This window comes from Bos javanicus, chromosome 26, assembly GCF_032452875.1.
Source record: "Bos javanicus breed banteng chromosome 26, ARS-OSU_banteng_1.0, whole genome shotgun sequence".
Taxonomy (NCBI): Eukaryota; Metazoa; Chordata; class Mammalia; order Artiodactyla; family Bovidae; genus Bos; species Bos javanicus.
This window is the reverse complement of record NC_083893.1, coordinates 42,147,096-42,168,575: the sequence shown is the minus strand read 5'-3', so window position 1 is coordinate 42,168,575 and position 21,480 is coordinate 42,147,096. Positions and strand designations below refer to the sequence as shown.

The 21,480-nt window shown below is 41.1% G+C and overlaps 2 protein-coding genes across 4 annotated transcripts in view; one reads left to right on the top strand and one right to left on the bottom strand.

Annotated features, from left to right (window-relative positions):
* Positions 1-3,515, bottom strand: part of ACADSB (acyl-CoA dehydrogenase short/branched chain) — a 52,446-nt gene extending 48,931 nt beyond the window's left edge. The window contains exon 1 of one of the 2 annotated variants that reach the window (XM_061403782.1): positions 3,393-3,515. In XM_061403782.1, the coding sequence (XP_061259766.1) occupies positions 3,393-3,515 (123 nt within the window). Of the gene's footprint in view, positions 1-3,244 lie in introns of both variants that reach the window. The other variant, XM_061403784.1, reaches the window with a different exon arrangement.
* A 2-nt stretch (positions 3,516-3,517) lies between these two features.
* Positions 3,518-21,432, top strand: IKZF5 (IKAROS family zinc finger 5). Of its 2 annotated transcripts, XM_061403789.1 has the most exons (5): positions 3,519-3,606; positions 5,139-5,261; positions 14,449-14,645; positions 16,583-16,765; positions 17,361-21,432. In XM_061403789.1, the coding sequence occupies exons 3-5, from the start codon at positions 14,513-14,515 to the stop codon at positions 18,302-18,304; spliced, it is 1,260 nt and encodes a 419-aa protein (XP_061259773.1). In that variant the 5' UTR covers positions 3,519-3,606; positions 5,139-5,261; positions 14,449-14,512; the 3' UTR covers positions 18,305-21,432. The 2 variants fall into 2 exon arrangements, with proteins under 2 accessions (XP_061259771.1, XP_061259773.1); XM_061403787.1 differs by lacking the exon at positions 5,139-5,261 and having other exon boundaries at positions 3,518-3,606.
* Positions 21,433-21,480: the final 48 nt, after the last annotated feature.

Sequence of the window (21,480 nt, the reverse complement as noted above, 5' to 3'; positions counted from 1 at the left end):
GGTTGTTTTACGTGGCACAATCTCTGCTTGTACTTCTGCTCTTACGAAAGGACTTGAAATAGCCCTCTCCTTCTTTTGTTCCAGTTCTGAATAAAGTACATTTGCCACAAAGCCTCCTCGGATATCCTACATTTAATCTTCTTTTGCTTTGCCTTTCTGCAACATTCACCCAGAATGGATTGTAATGTACCCCAAGAGGCACAGACTTGTGCTCTCTGGAGCTTCAGGCCCTCAGATGTCCCATGCTCATCTGTGACTTCGGCTAATACCTACTTCTTTAGTTCTTATTCTTCTGATTTCCAGATCCTCATCCTGCCCAGCTTCCCAAACTCTCCAGAGATACGTTTCACTGACATTTTTTAAAATTGAAAGTCTAGCAGAGCATTATTTTCCCTCTGTTCCCCCTAAATCACTTTTCCTCCAAACATCCCAATCTTTGCCCATCACTAAGCCACTCCATTTAGAAAATGTGTAATTTCTCCATCTCAACGGGAGTCTAAGATAGGGTTAGTACTCAAGGATTGTAAGCGAAAGGAGAAAGAATCTTATGGCTGCCAGAGAAGATCTTTATGGTTAGCCTTCGGGGCACCAGAGAGAAACGAGGGTGGTAAACAAATTGCAAAGAAATACCGTCCTTTTTGCACTGATGAGTAATAGCATTATAAATGCTGTGTAAACAAAAAAGGCTGTTGTCTGTGACTGTGGGCAATGCTGTTTGGGCGATATTCACTGCTATAGGAACAAGTACAGACAAACATAACCTCTGAACATGGTAGAGTCTTGCCAGCTGAATTCGTTCCATCCTTCTGCAAGCACCACATCAGCTATCCTGGCACAATTACTCCTCATTCCAACCTCCACACCTTTGTTAATACATCTCCTTGGTCTGGAAGCTTCATCCCTCTGAGCTTTACTTAAACCTAAGATATCCCTTTTTTTGGTGCTCATGTCAACCCCCACCTCCTGTAAGCACATCTCTCTGAACTATTTATTTTAGCACTGGCAATAATTCATGCAAGGCAATAATAAGCTAACACTTAAAGAGAGCCGACTCTATGCTGGGCACTGTTCCAAGTGCTTCACTCACACCTACATATGAATTAATTTAATCTTCACAATGATCCCACTGTATAAGTACTGTTATTCTCCCCATTTTACAGGTCAAGAAACTGAGACCCAAAGTGGTTAAATAAGCTGCCCATGACCTGAGCTATCAGTCTACGGAACCCACGTTCTAACCCACTCTGCTACAGGCAACATCCTGTCCATCAGCTTTTGCTAACTTATGTAACAGAGCTACAAGTGAAAGTGAAAGTCGTGACTCTTTGCGACTCCATGGACTATACAGGCCATGGCATCCTCCAGGCCAGAATACTGGAGTGGGTAGCCTATCTCTTCTCCAGGTTATCTTCCCAAGCCAGGAATCGAACCCAGGACTCCTGCATTGCAGGCAGATTCTTTATCAGCTGAGCCACAAGGGAAGCCCAAAGAGCTCCAAAGGTCACAATAACAAATCCAAACAATAGGCTTTTGATATCTGAGGAAGAGGAGGCATTGGTGCAGGAAGGTTAAGTTTAGAAACAGACTGTGGAGAAATTAACTGACAACATGGAGTTGGTCAGGCTCTCCTGTCCCACTCTCATGGTCTCACACCTTATGTTCTGTAAACAATGATATTCTGACCTTGGTAGCACTGGGCCTGTCCGCCCCCTTGGCCATGGGCCACTTTGTCTGTCTTAGTACATCAGTAAGTAGACTTTGAAGACTCCTTGCTGCTGCTGCCACTGATCAGAGAATAAACATGTCTGCAGTCCCCGCAGCGCCTTCAGTCTTCTTCCAGCTTCCCTGGTCTTGCCTTATCTACCCTGGGTTCAGTGAACAGTGTGAGTGGCAAGACACAGACCAGTTAGAACACCAGCTCTACCATTTTCTAGTTAATAGACTTTAGCAAGTCAAGTCACTTAACCTTTTTTAGTGTGAACCTCTGCTTCTGAAAGATTATAAACTAATTTTTAGAATGGTTGTGAGAATTAAATGATTACAGGTAAAGCACCAAGCACATGGCTGCCACATAGTATGTGATCAATAAATGTTGGCTCTAGAACATGAAAGAGGCTCAAATTGTGAATTACAGTGACCTTTCTTTGCTAAAGTATTACACAGTGGTTATAAAATGGTATTAAACAATAACCATAAAAACATAGTTCTTTGTGACAACACACTAATGTGATTTTACTAATTTCCTTAATACCCCAAGCCTGTAACAGAGCCAAACATTAATTATCTCTAATGAAACAAAAGGCCTTGCCTCTGGGTATCAGACTGAAACAGCAGAGGGCCTATAACTCACTAAAGACAAAAGCAAATAAGTATAAAAAGCAAACAGCCAGCAGTGGGAAAGTTCGCATAAAGTGCACCAACAAACGGGAGTGCATTGGGATAGTTCTGGAAAGCGCATCTTAAGGGCTGAAGGTTCAATGTGATGAGAACCCGACGCAAGAGTCTACAGTTTTTGGAGGTCTGGAAAGCGGAGTTCGGTACAACTCCTGAGAGGTAGGTTTCAGTTCCCTTTCTAGGGAGAGGGATAGGAAAAGGTTCCCCTGTGTCACGATGCCACGGTGAGCCTACCCGTGCAAGATGCTCGCGTCCCAGCAGGGTTAAAGGGCAGAGGAAATTCTCCTTCTGGCCGGTGAGGCCCACCAACTCCGAGGTCCCTTTCTAACTCTGGAGCAGGGCCGCGTTACAGAGGACAGGCGTGAACACTGCGCAGAATGAGGCTGCTCACACTTCAACAATCTTTTTAGGGGGGAAGGGTAGGCGGTGAAAATGTATTGGGAAAAGCCGGCATCAGATAAGTGACATCTCTGCAAAATGCCTCCAAAGATTCTCAGGACCCAATGACCTGCAAAAGCTTCCTTGCAGCTGTTGTCTCTCCGACCCCACGCAAGGTTGACTGCTCCTCCAAAGAAGCTTGTAGACCAGCCCCTCGCCTACTTCTCCCCAGCTGCTACTCCCAGCCTTCCTTACGGAAACTGAGGTCTGTTGGACCAGAGGCCTGGAAACAGGTCGGGGTCGTGGCCCGCCCGCGGTAACGGGTCTTGGGACAGACCTGGCGGAGGGAGGGAACAGCTGGTACAGGACAGGGACGGGGCATACACCACCCCAGTCCTGTTGGAAAAGACCCCTCTGCCGCTGCCAAGGTCATCTGGGACCTCCCCAAGAAGCCGGCCTCGAACGCACTCACCAGCGCGCCGCCGCGCAGCAGCCGAACAGTAGCTCGCTCCATCAGTGCTAGAAAACAGATGCTATCGATACCGCGCAGACGTGCGTGGGGCCCTTGGGCCGCACGCCAACACCTGAAGGCAGGTAGAGCCACAGCCTCGCCCACTCACCCGGCCCCGTGTCCCGACGGTACGCCGAGAGGGACAATAGCCTCTCTTCGCTTTTTCGTTCTGCTCACGCGAGAGTTGGGCACGGCAGTGGGGCGGGAAGGGAACCGGAGACACAACAAACATGGCGGCGGCGGTGACGAAGACGGCGGGGGCGACGGCGACGGCAGCGGCGTTGAACGAGGCGGTGGGGGTTCCTCGGTGCGACTGTCAGGCGGTAAGTAGCTGGTCGTCGGCTCGGACGGCGGTGACAGGGCTGAGCAGAGCGGTTATGGAGGAGCGGCGGGGGGAAAGAGCCGGGTGTTCGCGACGGGCCGGCTGACTCCGCCCGGAACTCAGCCCCAGCGGAGGGGCGGGCGTGGTTGGTCGGTCGGTCGTTGGGGTCGCGACCCGGGACCTTCCTGACAGGAGCGCGGAGGGTGCGGTGTCTGGGCCTCCGGAGCCCCGAGGGAGCGGTGCCTGCGGTGGGGTCGCCGTCAGTTGGGGGCTTGGAGGCTCCTGGGTAGGGAGTAGCCTCTCTCGCTCTGACAGGTGGTCGCGGGGGCGGGGGCGCGCCCCGAGGTCCGCGTCATCACTAGGTCCCTGGGCCTGGGGGCTCCGCTGAGGCGCGGGTCTCCTAGGCGTTCCGAATCCTGGTGAGGATGCCACCCCGACGCCAGTTGCGGGCTGCAGGTTGGGAGGACTTTTAAAACCTCCCGTCTTTTATCAGACAGTCCTGTCTTGATCCTTTTCTACTACTTGAGCACTCCCTCTACTTGGGGGGAGATGTGAGATGTAGGGAGGATTTTGCAACAAAGAACTGTTGAGGTTCGTGCAGGATTTAAATCTTAACGTAACTGGCTGAAGTGCGAGTAGCCAAGCCATCCACCTCCTAAGTGCTCGGTAACTGAATCTAAAGTGAAGTTAAACCGGTTCCGGCTGCCCCTAACCGTGCGGCCCAGTTAGTGCCCCCTCAGTGTGCTGTTTAGGTCCGAAGAGGATCGACTAGTGGGAAAAGAAGTACAGGCTGTTTAAGTTGTGAGCTCTGAAGAACTTCAGTTTGGAAGACACACGACTTCTTTAGAATGACTATTTAAACATCTGAGCTAACAGTTTTACAGATTCCCTTTAGTTTTGATTTATGTTGTGCATTTAACACGACTATGTATGTCAGTATAATCTTGGGAGTTCGTTACAGAGAATTGAGGTGTTTGGTGTTTTTTTTTTACCTCCAGGGATCCCAAGAGTTTCTCAAGGAAACCCGAAGTGTTTTGAGTTGCGATAGAGGCTAATAAAGATGGGGATCAGATACGCCGTTATTAGGCGTGCCTGGTGGGTTTGTTTTTTTAAACCTTTTCCCGCAAATGTTTCCCTGTGGGGCTAGGCTAGTACCTTGTTTTCATGCAGTTACAGCTGTTTGGCCGTACTAAGCCTGAGCCTTTTAGAAGTGTACTATGAACAAATGAAATAAATTATTTAATTTAGACAAAATTTTTGCCAAAAATGAAATCTTAAGAAATCCACCAGCGGGGAAAAAAAACGATAGTCACACTGATGCATGTTGAAGCTCTTTGTTGATTAGTTGGAGCTTTTGCTGAAATGAAGCTGCTGCTTTGGTCTTTACCTTTTAGCTTAGTTTTCTGGTACTAGTAAAATTGGCACGTTATTTTATTAGCTTATTAAACCTGTGTATGCTAATTTTTTGTCACAAAGGTTTTGATTTGTGGTATATTTTTCTTTGTGGAACTCTGTATGGCTTTTCAATTTTAGTTGAAATTCCCTCCATGGCCTTTGGGAGTCCCTTGGTGTGTCTCCAGAGTAAATTTCGATTACTCTACATTTCATCAATGTTGGAGTGGCAAGAAAAAGGAGGAACTGATTTGGGGTGAAAAGGTTAGATTGCATACATCTTTGTTTCTTCCAACGTGTTTTTATTTATGTTTTATAATTTCTCAAAGCCTCATAATGTCCCTTTTCCCTTTGAAGAACTTGCTTTTTTGACAGTTATGTAACCAGAGGAAATGTGTTCCAATTATTTCTGAAGTTCCATGTTCTCTGTACAAAGGAAGCATTTGATACGTATTCTGTAGCAATCAGTATAAAAGTATATATACATTCATTGAACTGCAGTCACTGTATGTATATAGGCTGTCTAAACCCCAAATTAAGTTATTGTAAAAGGAAGTTATTCAACTACTTTATGTAGATTAAATAAAATAGATCCTACTGCTGCCTAATCATGTTCTCAAAACCTCCTGTAGCTTATTAAAAAAATAGAGTTTGGGAGGAAGGTAGGTTAAAGAGCCCCTTCTCCTTCTCATATTACCTCTCTTTCTTATGATTGTCTTCTAATTTGCATCATGATGCCTCCGTTAGCTCCTAGTAAGAGGGCTTGTGGGTGTCTTGATGAGCAACTTCCCTTTCTTAGTTTGAGACTGAAGGAGATCAGAGGACTTGAATATCAGGACCCAGAGAAGGTCAGAGAAAAGTTTAAGTTACTTGCTTAAAGAGGTTTTTGTGTTCTTTTGGGATATCAAAACTTATTTCTTAGATGCTTCTGTCTTTCACTAGCATGGGTAATTGCTGGTTGTTTTGTAAGAACCTTATTGTGAGTTTTGAATGGGTAGTTGGGGAGAACTGTTGGCATAAAAATAATTTAGGTGCATTCTAGCCAATTTCTATATAGACATGTATCTAGAACCTGTGGAATACCATGCCAGCTTAACTTTAATCAGAGGGATCACAGGGAGGACTCAGAATTTTGCTGTATAATAGGAAATAATAATCATGAAGTATGGTAATGAGGACATTATAGTTTGCTGATTCTGAAAGTAGATTTTTATGTTAACATTTGCAAAAGTTTTAAACACTGTCTTAGCTGCATCTCTAAATACCAGTTAATTTATGGAGTTCTTAAATTAAACATTCGGTCCTGAGACTGACGAGTACTTTATTAAAGATAGGAAGGTGGTTTGGATACAAAAACCCTTAAATTTTTTTCCCTCGATATCAGGAAGTCTTCTGTGGTTTCAGAATTATTGTTCTTTTTCGAATTATTGTGATTAGAACTGCTGACTTGAACTGTAGACTCTATTCGTATTTAGGCATATCATATATACTTGCTTGTTTTATAGACTAGACCCCGCAAGGGCTTGCAAGTCTGCCGTGGGGGAGGGGTCTTGCAGGTCTGCGTGAGAGGAGGTGATGTAGGTCGAGTGGGCACAAAAATGCTTAGGGATGGAATGACAGTTTTTAAATCATTGCAGGATATCTGTGGTTATAAACCATATCGATATATTTAAAATTCTTAAGAATAGAGTTTCTCTCAAGTTTACAGTGTTCAGTTCAGTCGCTTAGTCAAGTCCAACTCTTTGCAACCCCATGGACTGCAGCACACCAGGCCTCCTCGTCCATTACCAGCTCCTGGAGTTTACTCAAACTCATGTCCATTGAGTTGGTGATGCCATCCAAACCATCTCATCCTCTGTCGTCCCCTTCTCCTCCTGCCTTCAGTCTTTTCTCAGCATCAGGGACTTTTCAAATGAGTCAGTTCCTCATATCAGGTGGCCAAAGTATTGGAGTTTTTCAGCTTCAGCATCAGTCCTTCCAGTGAATATTCAAGACTGATTTCCTTTAGGATGGACTGGTTGGATCTCCTTGCAGTCCAAGGGACTCTCAAGAGTCTTCTCCAACACCACAGTTCAAAAGCATCAATTCTTCGGCGCTCAGCTTTCTTTATAGTCCAACTCTCACATCCATACGTGACTACTGGAAAAACCATAGCTTTGACTAGACAGACCTTTGTTAGTAAAGTAACGTCTCTGCTTTTTAATATACTGTCTAGGTTGGTCATAACTTTTCTTCCACGGAGCAAGCGTCTTTTAATTTCATGGCTGCAGTCACCATGCACAGTGATTTTGGAGCCCCCAAAAATAAAGTCTCTGACTGTTTCCATTGTTTCCCCATCTGTTTGCCATGAAGTAATGGGACCAGATGTCATGATCTTTGTTTTCTGAATGTTGAGCTTTAATAAAGCCAACTTTTTCACTCTCCTCTTTCACTTTCATCAAGAGGCTCTTTAGTTCTTTGCTTTCTGCCATAAGGGTGGTGTCATCTGCATATGTGAGGTTATTGATATTTCTCCCAGCAATCTTGATTCCAGCTTGCGCTTCATCCAGTACAGTGTTTCTCATGATGTACTCTGCATATAAGTTGAATAAGCAGGGTGACAATATACAGCCTTAACGTACTTCTTTCCTGATTTGGAACCAGTCTGTTGTTCCATGTCCAGTTCTTACTGTTGCTTCTTGACCAATGTCTTCCCTTTTTTCATTGGCATCCTTTGTGGTTGTTTTTTTAAGTCCATCGTGCATTTTGATTGAAAATCAAATTTATGGCGGGGAACAGAGTGAAATTTGTAATGTGACAATGTGATAATAGCCAGGACTGTCAGAATATGCCAGCCATCCTCTGTGATTAGGCTCATTTGTGTTCTTAAAACTTGAGACGCATATATAAAAATGTCCTGCATTTTTTCCCTGCAGTCTTGTGCATTTCCCCCCCTGCCTTGTCGTGTGTAGTTTAGCAGTGTTATGCTTTCTAATCAGGATTTGGTAAAATTTATCTTGCTTGTTTAAGAAGTATATTCAGATACTTTCCAGTGGAAACATCGGTTTTTATATGAAGTGATCGGCAAAAAGTGATGCTAAGTTGAAATGAAACAGGAGGATTTCTTTCTAAACCACAGCCTTTATAATTAGAACACAATCTGTAGGGCCTCAACAGCTTTTATATTTAAAAAAAACAATTTCCCAGATCTTATTCTTTTCTATTTTTTTTGGGTGGGGAGCCTTTACCTGTGTTGACTGGCAGTAGTAATAGCAGGCATTCTTGCGTTCTTGATTCTAGAGGGAATGCATCTAAATTTTCTCCCTTAGTTGTGATGTAGATTTTCGGAAGTTAGCCTTTAGCAGCTTGAGGAAGTTTGTTGTTTCTTTGTACCCAGTGCTGCTACTCTGTTTTTCTATGTGGGTTGGCAGTCTTTTCTCACTAGAAATTTCCTATTACTCCCTTTGTCTTTGAGGTTTTAAAATTTCACAATAATGTGTCTAAGTGTTATTTTATTACATGTTCTATTTTGCACTCTGCTCCCTTTCAGATTGAAATGAAAGACATCTTTAATTCTGGAAATTTCTTGATCATTTCTTTAAAAAGCATTTCTCTTTATTTTTCTCTATCATTTTGGAATTTATTCTGCTCTTTATCTGCTATTATTTCTTACCTTTTTATGTATATTTTTATGTTTCTCCCCATCCCTGTATATTTTGAGGTGTGTTTTTCAGGTTTATTGAGATATAATCTTATCATTTCAGTCGCTCGGTGATGTACAGTTCTTTGCTACCCCATGGATTGCAGCACACCAGGCTTCCCTGTCCATCTTCTTATAGATTATTTTAATTTTTTTGGCTACACTGTGCAGCCTGGAGGATCTTAGTTGCCTAATCAGGGATCTAACCCATGCCCCCTGCTGTGGAAGTGTGGAGTTTTAACCACTGGACCGCCAGGGAAGTCCCTATTACAGATCATTATTATTATTATTATTATATTTTTTAATTTTATTCTTGATGATCTTTTTCATTGTACCTGACTGGCCAACTTTTTCTTTTTTCCTAAGCAAAGGGCAGATTTTAAAGGACAAATAATTGGCAGAATCAAGTAAAGTCATAAATATTAATACAGTGATTAGGAAGCATAGAAAAGCAGTTTGGCCTAACAGACAGGATGGGAAAACAACTGAAGCAAACTGTTCAGAAGCCAGCAGTAATCCTTAAGACTGAGAAAGCTGAGCCAGATTAAAGCGAGTGAGTTAAAGAGGTGGCCTAAAGGAGGAAAATGAGAAGAGATGAGTTTGGGAAATTGTAAATTGATTTGGGAAATTGCAAATTGGAATATATGAATAATGGAGAAAAGTGGACCATGTTTGTTTCATTGTAACCACAGATGAGATATATAAAATGGTAACATAAGACACTTGGAATTTTGCACAGTGGGGAATTTCTTAATCTAAGGTATAACCATTTTTGGCTGCAGAAATAGCTGCTGTTGTCTGAAAACATACCATAAACTACACATCTTGCAAGATACTTACACTTATGTGTAAAACTTAAAACAGTACTACAAATTGGTACTGTTATCTCATTTTACAAAATAGGAAACTAAGGCTAGAGAAGACCCTGTTCAGAGCCTTTAAGGTAGTAGCTTTAACCTGCTGCTGCTGCTGCTAAGTCACTTCAGTCGTGTCTGATTCTAATACCACAATAATATTCTGTTCATCCAGAGGACAGACTTTCAGTAGCCTCAACTTTGTAGAAAATGGTGAAAAGAGACAGTAATAATAATGACCCCCCTAGGCATCTTCTAAAAAAGGAGCAAAGAAACTATTCAAACATGTTGCCTTAAGAAAAGTGAGAATTACCTGCAGGTTCTTACTTGGCTGAATGTGTCTGGAGTAAAGAACAAATTAAATGTTAGGAGAGAGAAGGCAGGAAAGACAAAAATAAAATGTATCGATCTGGGGCCAGTGAACAAGGGAAACCAAACCAGCCCCCCTGTTCTTCTTGGTTCCTCAATTCAATTCAGTTCAGTTCAGTCGCTCAGTCTCAGTCGTGCCTGACTCTTTGCAACCCCATGAATTGCAGCATACCAGGTCTCCCTGTCCATCACCAACCCCCAGAGTTCACTCAGACTCACGTCCATCGAGTCAGTGATGCCGTCAAGCCATCTACATCCTCTGTCGTCCCCTTCTCTTGCCCCCAATCCCTCCCAGCATCAGAGTCTTTTCCAATGAGTCAACTCTTTGCATGAGGTGGCCAAAGTACTGGAGTTTCAGCTTCAGCATCATTCGATCCAGAGAAATCCCAGGACTGATCTCCTTCAGAATGGACTGGTTGGACCTCCTTGCAGTCCAAGGGACTCTCAAGAGTCTTCTCCAACACCACAGTTCAAAAGCATCAATTCTTCCGTGCTCAGCTTTCTTTGTAGTCCAACTCTCACATCCATACATGACCACTGGAAACACCATAGCCTTGACTAGATGGACCTTTGTTGACAAAGTAATGTCTCTGCTTTTTAATATGCTGTCTAGGTTGGTCATAACTTTCCTTCCAAGGGGTAAGTGTCTTTTAATTTCATGGCTGCAGTCACCATCTGCAGTGATTTTGGAGCCCAGAAAAACAAAATCAGCCACTGTTTCCACTGTTTCCCCATCTATTTGCCATGAAATGATGAGACTGGATGCCATGATCTTAGTTTTCTGAATGTTGAGCTTTAAGCCAACTTTTTCACTCTCCTCTTTCACTTTCATCAAGAGGCTCTTTAGTTCTTCACTTTTTGCCATGAGGGTGATGTCATCTGCATATCTGAAATTATTGCTGTTTCTCCCAACAATCTTCATTCCAGCTTGTGCTTCCTCCAGCCCAGCGTTTCTCATGTTGTACTCTGCATATAAGTTAAGTAAGCAGGGTGACAATATACAGCCTTGACGAACTACTTTTCCTATTTGGAACCAGTCTGTTGTTCCATGTCCAGTTCTAACTGTTGCTTCCTGACCTGCATATAGGTTTCTCAAGAGGCAGGTCAGGTGGTCTGGTATGCCCATCTCTTGAAGAATTTTCCACAGTTTATTGTGATCCACACAGTCAAGGCTTTGGCATAGTCCATAAAGCAGAAATAGATGTTTTTCTGGAACTCTCTTGCTTTTTCCATGATCCAGCGGATGTTGGCAATTTGATCTCTGGTTCCTCTCCTTTTCTAAAACCAGCTTGAATATCTGGAAGTTCACAGTTCACGTATTGCTGAAGCCTGGCTTGGAGAATTTTAAGCATTCCTTTACTAGCGTGTGAGATGAGTGCAATTGTGCCGTAGTTTGAGCATTCTTTGGCGTTGCCTTTCTTTGGGATTGGAATGAAAACTAATTGTTGTATAACACAATCAATAGTAGCAACACTGTCAAGTTAGTCTATTTCTAGTAGATTTCTAGTTAAAGTTAATTAAAATAGAAGTTTTTGTTTTTAAAATGTTGGTCAAGTTTTCTGGGACCTCCTTGCTGGTCCAGTTTCTAAGACTCCATGCTGCCAATGCAGGGGGCCAGGCTTTGATCCCTGTCAGGGAGCTAGATCCCACATGCTGTAACTAAAGACCCTGTACGCTGCAACTAAGACCCAAAGCAGCCAAAAAAATAAATTTTTTTTTTTAAAGTTGATCACGCTTTTGTTAATTGGAAAATGTGCTTTTACCTCATTTCCACAACACTGTAATTCTTGCCACAGAAACACTTAGGCTGAAAAGGGTGGTGGCTCAGACCATAAAGAAAAGAACCCAGAGTGGTCCAAATATTCTTGAAGGAGAAAAACAACTGGTGGACTTAAATTACTGAGATATTAAGATTTTTATTACTGAGACTATGTGGTGGTAGTGTGAGGACAGACAAAAATAGGCCAATGGAACAGAATGAAGAATCCAGAAATAGCATCTCATATATCATCTGGTTTAGAAAGGTGAGAAAAGAGGCTGGTGGAGAAAGACTGGTCTATCAAATGCATGTTGCTAGGATAGTTGGATATCTCCATGGGGAGAAAAAGTGTATTTTGACTTGTAACTTTACAATACACAAAGCTCAATTCCAGATAAAAATATGAAAGGTAAAAGCATAATAAAAATTTCACAAGAAAATACAGGAGAACATCTTCATGTAAAATATAGGCAAGGATACCAGCAACCCTAAATGTAAAGGTAGGGGAGGATGGGTAAATTGGACTATATTAAGAACTTCTGGTCATCAAAAGTTACCATTAAGAAAGTGAAAAGTCGAGCCACAGAGTGTGGGAAGTTCTCAAGATATACATATCTAATAAAGGGCTTCCCTGGTGGCTAGTAAAGAATCCACCTGCAATGCGGGAGACATGGGTTCGATTCCTGGATTGGGAAGATCCCCTGGAGGAGGGCATAGCAACCTACTCCAGTATTCTTGCCTGGAGAATCCCATGGACAGAGGAGCCTGGTGGGCTACAGTCCATGGGGTTGCAAAGGGTCGGACACGTCTGAGCGACTAAGCACAGCACGATAAAGAACTCATATCCAGAATATTGTGAAGAACTCTTACATATTAATTAGATGGACAACCTGATAGAGAAATGAACAAAAGACTTGAACAGATGCTTCACTGGGTATGAAATAGAGGTTATATAAGTGGGAAGTTAACAAGTACATAGCTTAATTAATTATCAAGTCATACAAATTAAAACCAGTGTGATACCACCATATACCCATCAAGATGGCTAAAATGAAAAAGGCAAAAAAATACCTGGGCGTTGGTGAGGGTGTGTGGCAACAAGACTCTTGTTCTGCACTGATGGGAGTACAGATCGGTATACTCACTTTGAAAAACTATCTGGCATTATCTGAAGCGGAACATATGCATACCCTTTGGGCCAGCAGTTTCAGCTGTCAGGGATGTAGAGCCCTTGGTGGTACACGGCGGGGCTCCTGGCATGCTGGTAGCCTTCTGTTTCTAGACATTAGTGTTGATTTCATGGATGTGTTCATTTTGTGACAATTCACCAAGCCTCTACCCTTAGGACTGCTGTGCTTTTCTGTGTGTGTGCTATGCTTTGAGAAAAAATTAAGCATATATACTGAGACATGACTGACCTTTAGCTTTAGATGCCTACTGCTGGCTATCAAAGATAACTTTCTTAGATAGTAAATTACTCATTAAGTAGTTGGGGTTTAGGGAAAGAAATTTTTAGCATAAGGCGTATTTTAGAACATGTGCATAAATATGTTTTTATTGGAAGGAAAAACTTGTTGTCTCCTACGTGCTAGACTTCCTCAGCTTGTTTTTACTAGAAAACTTTTTGGTTATTTGATTTGTGAATTTGGGCCAAACACCTATGTGAAGACCAGTTTTTAGTTTATAATTGCAAAATCTGACATGAGAGTTTCTCTCCGTCAGCATCAGGTATTTCTTTCTTTTCTGTAAAATTTTTTTTTCTTTTTCTCAGAATGAGTAGGATGGTGAGTGGTGGTAGAGGCGGTGATTTGGATTTCTAGGGCAGGGGTCACAAAGTTTCAGCCCGTAGGCCAAACCTGGCTCTGTGCCTGCTTGGACCCTGATGAATGAAAGATTGAGGGCAGGAGGAGAAGGGGACGACAGGATAAGATGGTTGGATGGCATCACTGACTCAATGGACATGGGTTTGTGTGGACTCCAGGAGTTGGTGATGGACAGGGAGACCTGATGTGCTGTGGTTCATGGGATCGCAAAGAGTTGGACATGACTGAGCAACTGAACTGAATTGAATTTAGACCATGATCACGTTTATTCCTATACATATTGTCTGTGGCTGCTTTTAGCTATAGTGACAGTCACAGGCTAAAATATTTCCTATCTGGCCCGTTTCAGAAAGTTTGCCACCACTGTTCTAGATCACCTACTTCTAGAGTTCTCATTCATGTGAGAATGTTGTTTTAAGACCCTTTGCTGTGTGATATGGTAGTCACTAGCCACATGTAGCTATTTCACTTTTAAATTAAACAAAACTCAAGTCATTTGTATGAGCCACATTTGAGCACTCAGTAGCTGCATGTGGCGAGTGGCCCCTGTACCGGCCAGCGCAGGCACTGGTACAGTGCCGTGGTACGGACGGCACCATGGGCATCGTCCAGAAGTTCTCTCCACCAGCCCTGTTTGAGCCACTTGGTTTCTCTACTGTCTCCTTCAATGATAATCCCTGCTGATATGCCGATTTCTTTCATCTGGGTTTTTCTTTTTGTAATTTCTTTCCATCCATTCAAACTAAGTTTGTATCCCAGTTTATTTAAATATTAAATATATGACTTGTTGACTGTTTTTTGTATGTCTTCTTTAGTTCACCAGGAAGATTATAAGGTATTTAAAAGCAGGGACTGTGTTCTCTTGCTTTGTAGTACCTGGCCCATAATAATCTTCGTCAGTGTTGTTGTTTTAATACATACTGCATCTCCCTAAATAGTGTAAAATTATTTTATTTTCCCCCTATAGGTATAACGAACTGTAAACTCCAGAAATATTCATATATATACACATATATATATCAAAATCAAAGATGGGTGAGAAGAAACCGGAGCCTTTGGACTTTGTGAAAGATTTCCAGGAATACCTAACTCAGCAGACCCATCATGTCAACATGATTTCTGGATCAGTTAGTGGGGACAAAGAAGCAGAGGCTCTTCAGGGAGGTAGATTCCTCTTAATACCATTAAATAATTCATTTTTTATACATGTAATGTTTGTGTGTTGTTATCCATAGTATGAAGCCACTGTTGCTCGCTAATGTGAATCATTCTCTTTTGGGCAGAAGATGGGCAGTTTTTTTCCCCCTTCTTTAAACGGGTCAGGTTTTGCTGAGGGAGAGGACCCCCCCACCTCCCGCCCCCACCCCCGCCCCAGAGCTTACCCTGGGGTCCAGAGATGCGTTCTCTCCTGTGCAAAAGTTGGGGTTTCTAAATTTCCTTCCCATTCTCCAGGTTCCATTAGCTAACAGTGGGTACAAGGAGCCCAAAGGGAGTCCATCTTCATTACACAAGGCCTTTGTATTAGACCTGAGACAAAATAGAGGTTTCTGTTTCTTCTCTTAAAATGAAGAGAGGGCCCACCATGTGTGCTCACCTAGGAGGTGAAACTAGCCAAGAGAAAGCAGTGAGTACTTGAACCTGTCCTGTCTGCCCTACAGAGAGACCGGCGGGTTTGCTCCCACACGAAGACTGGGGTCTCTTCCTGACCCTCGCTCGGGAGGCAGCAAACTGCAGCCTGTGGGCCCCATCTGGACTGCTGGTGTGGTTGCTAAGAGTGGTTTCTACATTTGTAAATGGTTGGTGGGAAAAAGAAAAATAATGTCATGACACATGAAAATTAACACGAAATTTAAACTTCAGCATCCATAGTTTTACTGAAACATAGCCATGCTTGCTGACCTATTTTCTATAACTGTTTTTGAGTTATAGCAGCAGAGTCGAGTAGCTGTGAGAGACCCCGTGGCCCACAAAGCCTGTATTTGCTATCTGACCCTTGTGGGAAAAGTATGCTAACCTTTGACCTAGATGGCCTAGGGCTTTGTAATCCAGGGACCAGCAACAGCAGAGAGCTGGTGAGAAATGCAAACCATCAGGTCCCACCCCAGATCTACTGTATCAGTAGGTGTATTTTAATACACTCCCCAAGTGATTCCATATGCATGTAAAATTTTGGAAGTCACTGCCTTAGAAAAGCAATGGGAGAAAGGGGGACACTGAGCCTTGTTGTCCCTCCAGTGCAATGGACCCATTGGATTTTGGACTTGCACCAACCAGCAAAGTCCCTTCTCTCCTCCTGGTGAGGTATGGAGGAAGCCGTAGAGCAGAGGGCTCAAACTGTCCATACATCCATGGCTGCCTCCTTAAGATGGTGTAGAAGTGCTTTTCCCATGAAATTGGAGGAATAGACACTCCCTCTTAATGCTCTAGTGTACAATTCCTGGACTCAGATCCGAGAGAGCAGGGTTGTAGTCCCCACCATCTGCTGGTTTTCCAGACCTGAGCACTTGCTCCTTCAGTTTACCTATACAAAGTAGTTGATTAAAATTGAACAGCAGAACATCTCTTAACTGAAATTCTTACAGGTTATAACATCCAGAGATATCAGGTACAATATTCCCCTTTATGTGCTTAATTAGAATTTTAAGATCCTAAATGCAACCCAGGGTCTAGAACATAGATGTAAGCTGAGTGGAACTATAAAACTCAACATGAATTACTCTAGATTAAATAGACTAGGATTTGTGAAGATGATCATGACAGCCCATTGTATTTGTAGAAGCGGCTAGAATCTTAAACATGTAATTGCCATCACTGTTTACTCCCCTTTTCTCCTTACCTGTCAGATAAAGGTAATGCCCTGTTCTCTTCCTCAAAAGCACATTGAGCACTGATATGTGTTAGTGATTTGAGACCCCCCTCATATGATGCTGCTTTTGTATGGAATTAATGTCAGTTCAGAAAGACTGTGTGATTTTTGTGAATTTAACTTTTATGCTAAGTGACCTGTCAGTTTATGAAAGATTTCCTACCACTCAACACTAAATTGCTAAATTGAGTTGATGCTGAGATGAATAATTTCTTTTGCTATACTTTGTTTGTAGCTGGAACAGATGGTGATCAAAATGGACTTGATCACCCATCTGTTGAAGTTTCCCTGGATGAAAACTCAGGAATGTTAGTAGACGGGTTTGAAAGGACCTTTGATGGAAAGCTCAAGTGTCGGTATTGCAACTATGCCAGCAAAGGCACCGCCCGGCTCATTGAACACATTAGAATTCACACAGGTAACAGAGAAGGGGCTGGAGAGGGGCCAAGGAGGGCAGGTTGATCTGTCATATAAATAGTTGTGATTGTTTGAAAATGAAGGTTGATGTAAGGTTTGAGTAAATGGAGAAGTGAATCCAGTTTTACAAAGCAATAGCATGACAGCATACAAGGAAGGAAGGTCCCTTGTAAGCTTTCCCTTCCTTAGCTATCTTCCTTTGTGATCTAAACTCAGTATCTGTCAGCTTCTCATGTTGGCCAGCTTAATGCTGAAGGCAGAATGAAGGATAAATATATTTATCTTTATCCTGTCTAAGTGCATTGCCATTGCAGACTAGGGAGGAGGTTTCTGTAAAATTGCAGGCGACACTGCTAACCCTTAGACGTTGCCTTAGCCATCCCTTCTGTGAAAGGAATATATTCCACTAGTCAGTATAGTATGAAGATTGTTGTATGCAGCTTCTTTAACGGATTTTAATAATCTTTTGTACATGTGTGTATTTCCGAAAAGCATTTTATTTTTGATGAGTTTCTAAATAATGAATGGACAAAATATGAAACTTTTCATAAATGAGCTACTCCTGCAGTTTCTCTCCCATTTTTCCTTTTAAACAGGTGAGAAACCTCATCGATGTCACTTGTGTCCATTTGCATCTGCCTATGAGCGTCATCTGGAAGCCCACATGCGTTCCCATACAGGAGAAAAACCATACAAATGTGAATTGTGTTCCTTCCGCTGCAGTGACCGAAGCAACCTGTCCCATCATCGAAGGCGCAAGCATAAAATGGTACCAATTAAAGGTACTAGGTCTTCCTTAAGCAGCAAGAAAATGTGGGGGGTTTTACAGAAGAAAACTAGCAACCTGAACTATAGCAGAAGAGCACTCATCAACTTAAGCCCACCTTCCATGGTGGTTCAGAAGCCAGACTACCTTAATGATTTTACCCACGAAATCCCAAATATCCAGACTGACTCCTATGAAAGTATGGCGAAAACTACACCAACTGGAGGCCTGCCAAGAGACCCCCAAGAACTCATGGTCGACAACCCTTTAAACCAGCTCTCAACTTTAGCTGGACAGCTGTCCAGTTTGCCACCTGAAAACCAAAACCCCGCGTCCCCTGACGTAGTTCCCTGCGCCGAGGAGAAGCCCTTCATGATGCAGCAGCCCTCCGCCCAGGCAGTGGTTTCTGCCGTGTCAGCAAGTCTTCCTCAGAGCTCCTCTCCCGCCAGCCCAGAGCCTCGGCCGCCACACGGCCAGAGGAACTACAGTCCGGTGGCAGGGCCGAGCAGTGAGCCAAGTGCCCACACAAGTACTCCAAGCATGGGAAACAGCCAGCCGAGCACTCCAGCTCCCACCCTGCCAGTCCAGGACCCGCAGCTTCTCCACCACTGCCAGCACTGTGACATGTACTTTGCCGACAATATCCTTTACACTATTCACATGGGATGTCATGGGTATGAAAATCCTTTTCAGTGTAACATATGTGGGTGCAAATGTAAAAACAAGTATGATTTTGCCTGTCATTTTGCAAGAGGGCAACATAACCAACACTGAACACAATCACACTCTGCTTTCCTCGCTTGGCCTTTTTGTGTTTTGCAGTTTACTGTTGTTTTTTGTGGGGGAGGGGTGGGGTGGTGTCATCCCTAATAAGGTGTCTGCTAATTTAAAGTTTTATACATACAGAGTATAAGTTTGACAGTGGAAACAAAATGTCCGTTTTCTTTTTTCATAGAAGCCTCATCAGGGTCATTTATGTATTAGAAGAGTTGGACACATTGGTATCTTAACTTTTTTCCTTTCATTTAGACATTTGAGAATTTGAGTACAATCATAATCTTACAAGTGGTTATTTAAATTTCTCACATTTACAGTCCATAAAAACGTCAAGGCTGATGGATACTCTTGGTATTTCAACATCTAAATTACAGCTAGGTGTTATTTCTGCCATAATTTCAAAATGGTAGAATAAATTACTTTCTCTTTCAAAATCTATTCCAACTTATTTCAATGATATTTAGAGGAATTGCCTTTGAAATTGCCCTTAATTAAAAATTAGTTAACGTAGCTTAGTTGTTAAATTAAGTTGTTTAATTTCAACTGGTAATAGTAAAGCAGTATCAGTGTAGTAAATCTTTCTTTTTTCCATAAGGGCAAATGTAAAACATTTAATTCTTTTAAAATTAAAGTTATAAATATATGAAGTAAAAGTTCTGAAAATAAATGAAACTTTAAAACTGTAAATTGAAAGTGGAGTTTAATATTTAAAATACCTGCTTATTCAGCTTCTAGTTTAAACACAGCAGTTTTCCATTGTATTCTTTTTATTGTAATTTATTTTAAAAACTACCAGTAAGTACTCCAGAACGCTAGAAATATCAGAGGGTTATCTATGAAGATGCCTTTTTTCCTTTTAATTTGAATTTTTCATTTAAATCTTCATTCTAATGTTACATATGAATTTTACAGCCAAACTGAGAATCTGTTATTCCTTCCATTCCTTTGATGACCAAAGAGGTACAGTGGAAGTCATCCATCTTATTCCTAGGAAATGCGGTCCTTCCAAACAAAAAAAAAATCTGAAGTTTCCTTTTCCTGCCTTCTATCCATGTATTGCCCATAATTTTCAAGAAAAGGTAGATATAGAAACAAACGGGAAAATGTGTTGGTGAAGTAACATTTACAAAAATGAGAACATATGTCCACAACATTCTATTCTCCTCTTCAGAATTGGCTATTTAAGATATTTTCTGTGAATTCAAGTTATAACACTTACTTGCAGTTTTGCCAGTCTTTCATGTACAGCAAGAAAACTATATGAAAACTGTGAACTGAATCGTCGCCTTAGTAGAAGAGGATATAGATATAAAAATGCATTTAAACATATTTGTTTACAAAAATAAAACTTGCTATATAAATCTAGAATAATTTTGAATAGGAGGCTGTTGTTTTTATATTGTGTAATAACTAGCTTACTCTGAGGACAGCTTGGTCAAACAATAAAATATATTGTTACTAACTGTTGGTTTCTGTGTACTTTGCAAAATTTTTATTTTTAATTTGGTTCAATTCTTGAAAGTGTTACTAATTGGCTTCTTAAAGCAAACATTTTAATTATTAAGCATTAACTAAAAAGGACTTCTACTCTTAAAGTAAGTGAAAGGGAAATATTGGTGGTATCTGTCCACAAAAACCCCCAAGTGCCAAGTTAATGGATATTTTGCTCTCTCTTCCAAATACTACAAAGCCATTAAAATGAGTTCTTGTGGTTTAATCTGGTCTCCACTGCACTGTGGAAAGAGCAGCACTGAGGAGTTTCTCTAGACAGCGCTCCTTGTCAGTCTGAGGCCTGTGAATCTCCAGTCTGCAGTCTCTTCTGCTCTGTTGCTTGGAGTTCTTGCTCCTTGGATCAGTTTTAGAGCAGCCTTTTGCAAATGTGTAACTTGACCCTCATATGTATATACTGTCAGAAACAGGGTGCTGTCATTTGGACGCTTTTGTATTTATTTTTTTCTTCTATTTTATTCTTCATATAAAAGCAATACCACAAAATAGAAAATGGAAGTTTTCATTAAACAAAAAGGAAGAACTCATGTTAAAAACAGTTTATTAACTGTATATTCTGGGCCAAACAGTGACAAATATGGTTTGTTTGTTTTTTTTCCTGACAATTAAAGATGCTTTGAAAGAGCATTTTAGTTAAGATAATTTTTTCATAATTACAAACTAGAATGTATAATGTTAAAATTCCTATGACTTAAAGAGCATAGTTGTATTCCAAAGGTATCAGTGCTTGAAAGCTACAGTTAATTCTAAATGCACTAATGTTTTTGAAGCAAATCTAACTTAGAAACTTTTTTAGTATTGTATATTTAAAAATATTTAGGATTTTATTTAAATTTTTTGAGAATTCTGTATTGGAAAGATATTATCTTCCATTAAGTATTGAATATGTTTCTCCCATTTTATTTTTAATCATATATTTTATAGAAATGAGTTGATAAAAGTTTAACATGCACTATTTATAATACTTTGCTGATAACAGGCAATGTTTTGAAACTAAATTTATTTTTGTTCAGTGAACATAAGTTTAGATTTTTAAAGTTGGTAGATAATTTATCTCCACTAATATTTTTTTAAGAAACTGTGATGAGATTAACAGGGAATAATTTTATTTCAGATTTTTATTAATATAGTATGTAGCTACAACTTCTTGAAACTCAAGTAAAGGCTAGACTTTTACTTTGAAAAAATTTAATTGGATATTTTCCAGTGCTGTCTCATTTTAGAAATGTGTTTGCCATTCATCTGCAGAACTGTTTGACAAAGGGAATATTACCTAAAAAAATGTCCAGAGATAAACCTCATTTAAGTTCTACAAAAATATTTATCAAATGGAAATATTATTTTTAAGAAATTCCCTGCTAAGGACTTTTCATTAAGTAGTCTTAGAGGTTATATGATTTCTTGAACTTGGTTTCATTAATATGTACTTTGATGTAAAGAACGTATTTTGTATGTAAAATATAAAACTTGAGTATGGTTGCAGAACACACTATATTGTTTAGGGATTCCAGAGAGCAGTTTAATGCTGAAATAACTCTATCTAGTATGTAGTTCATATTGTGAATGAAGCTTTGCTTTTGTAATGTATGAATAAAAAAATCACACTTTCTAATGGATCTCGATTTTTCTTTTTTGAAAACTAGGATCCAATTTTGTTAATATTT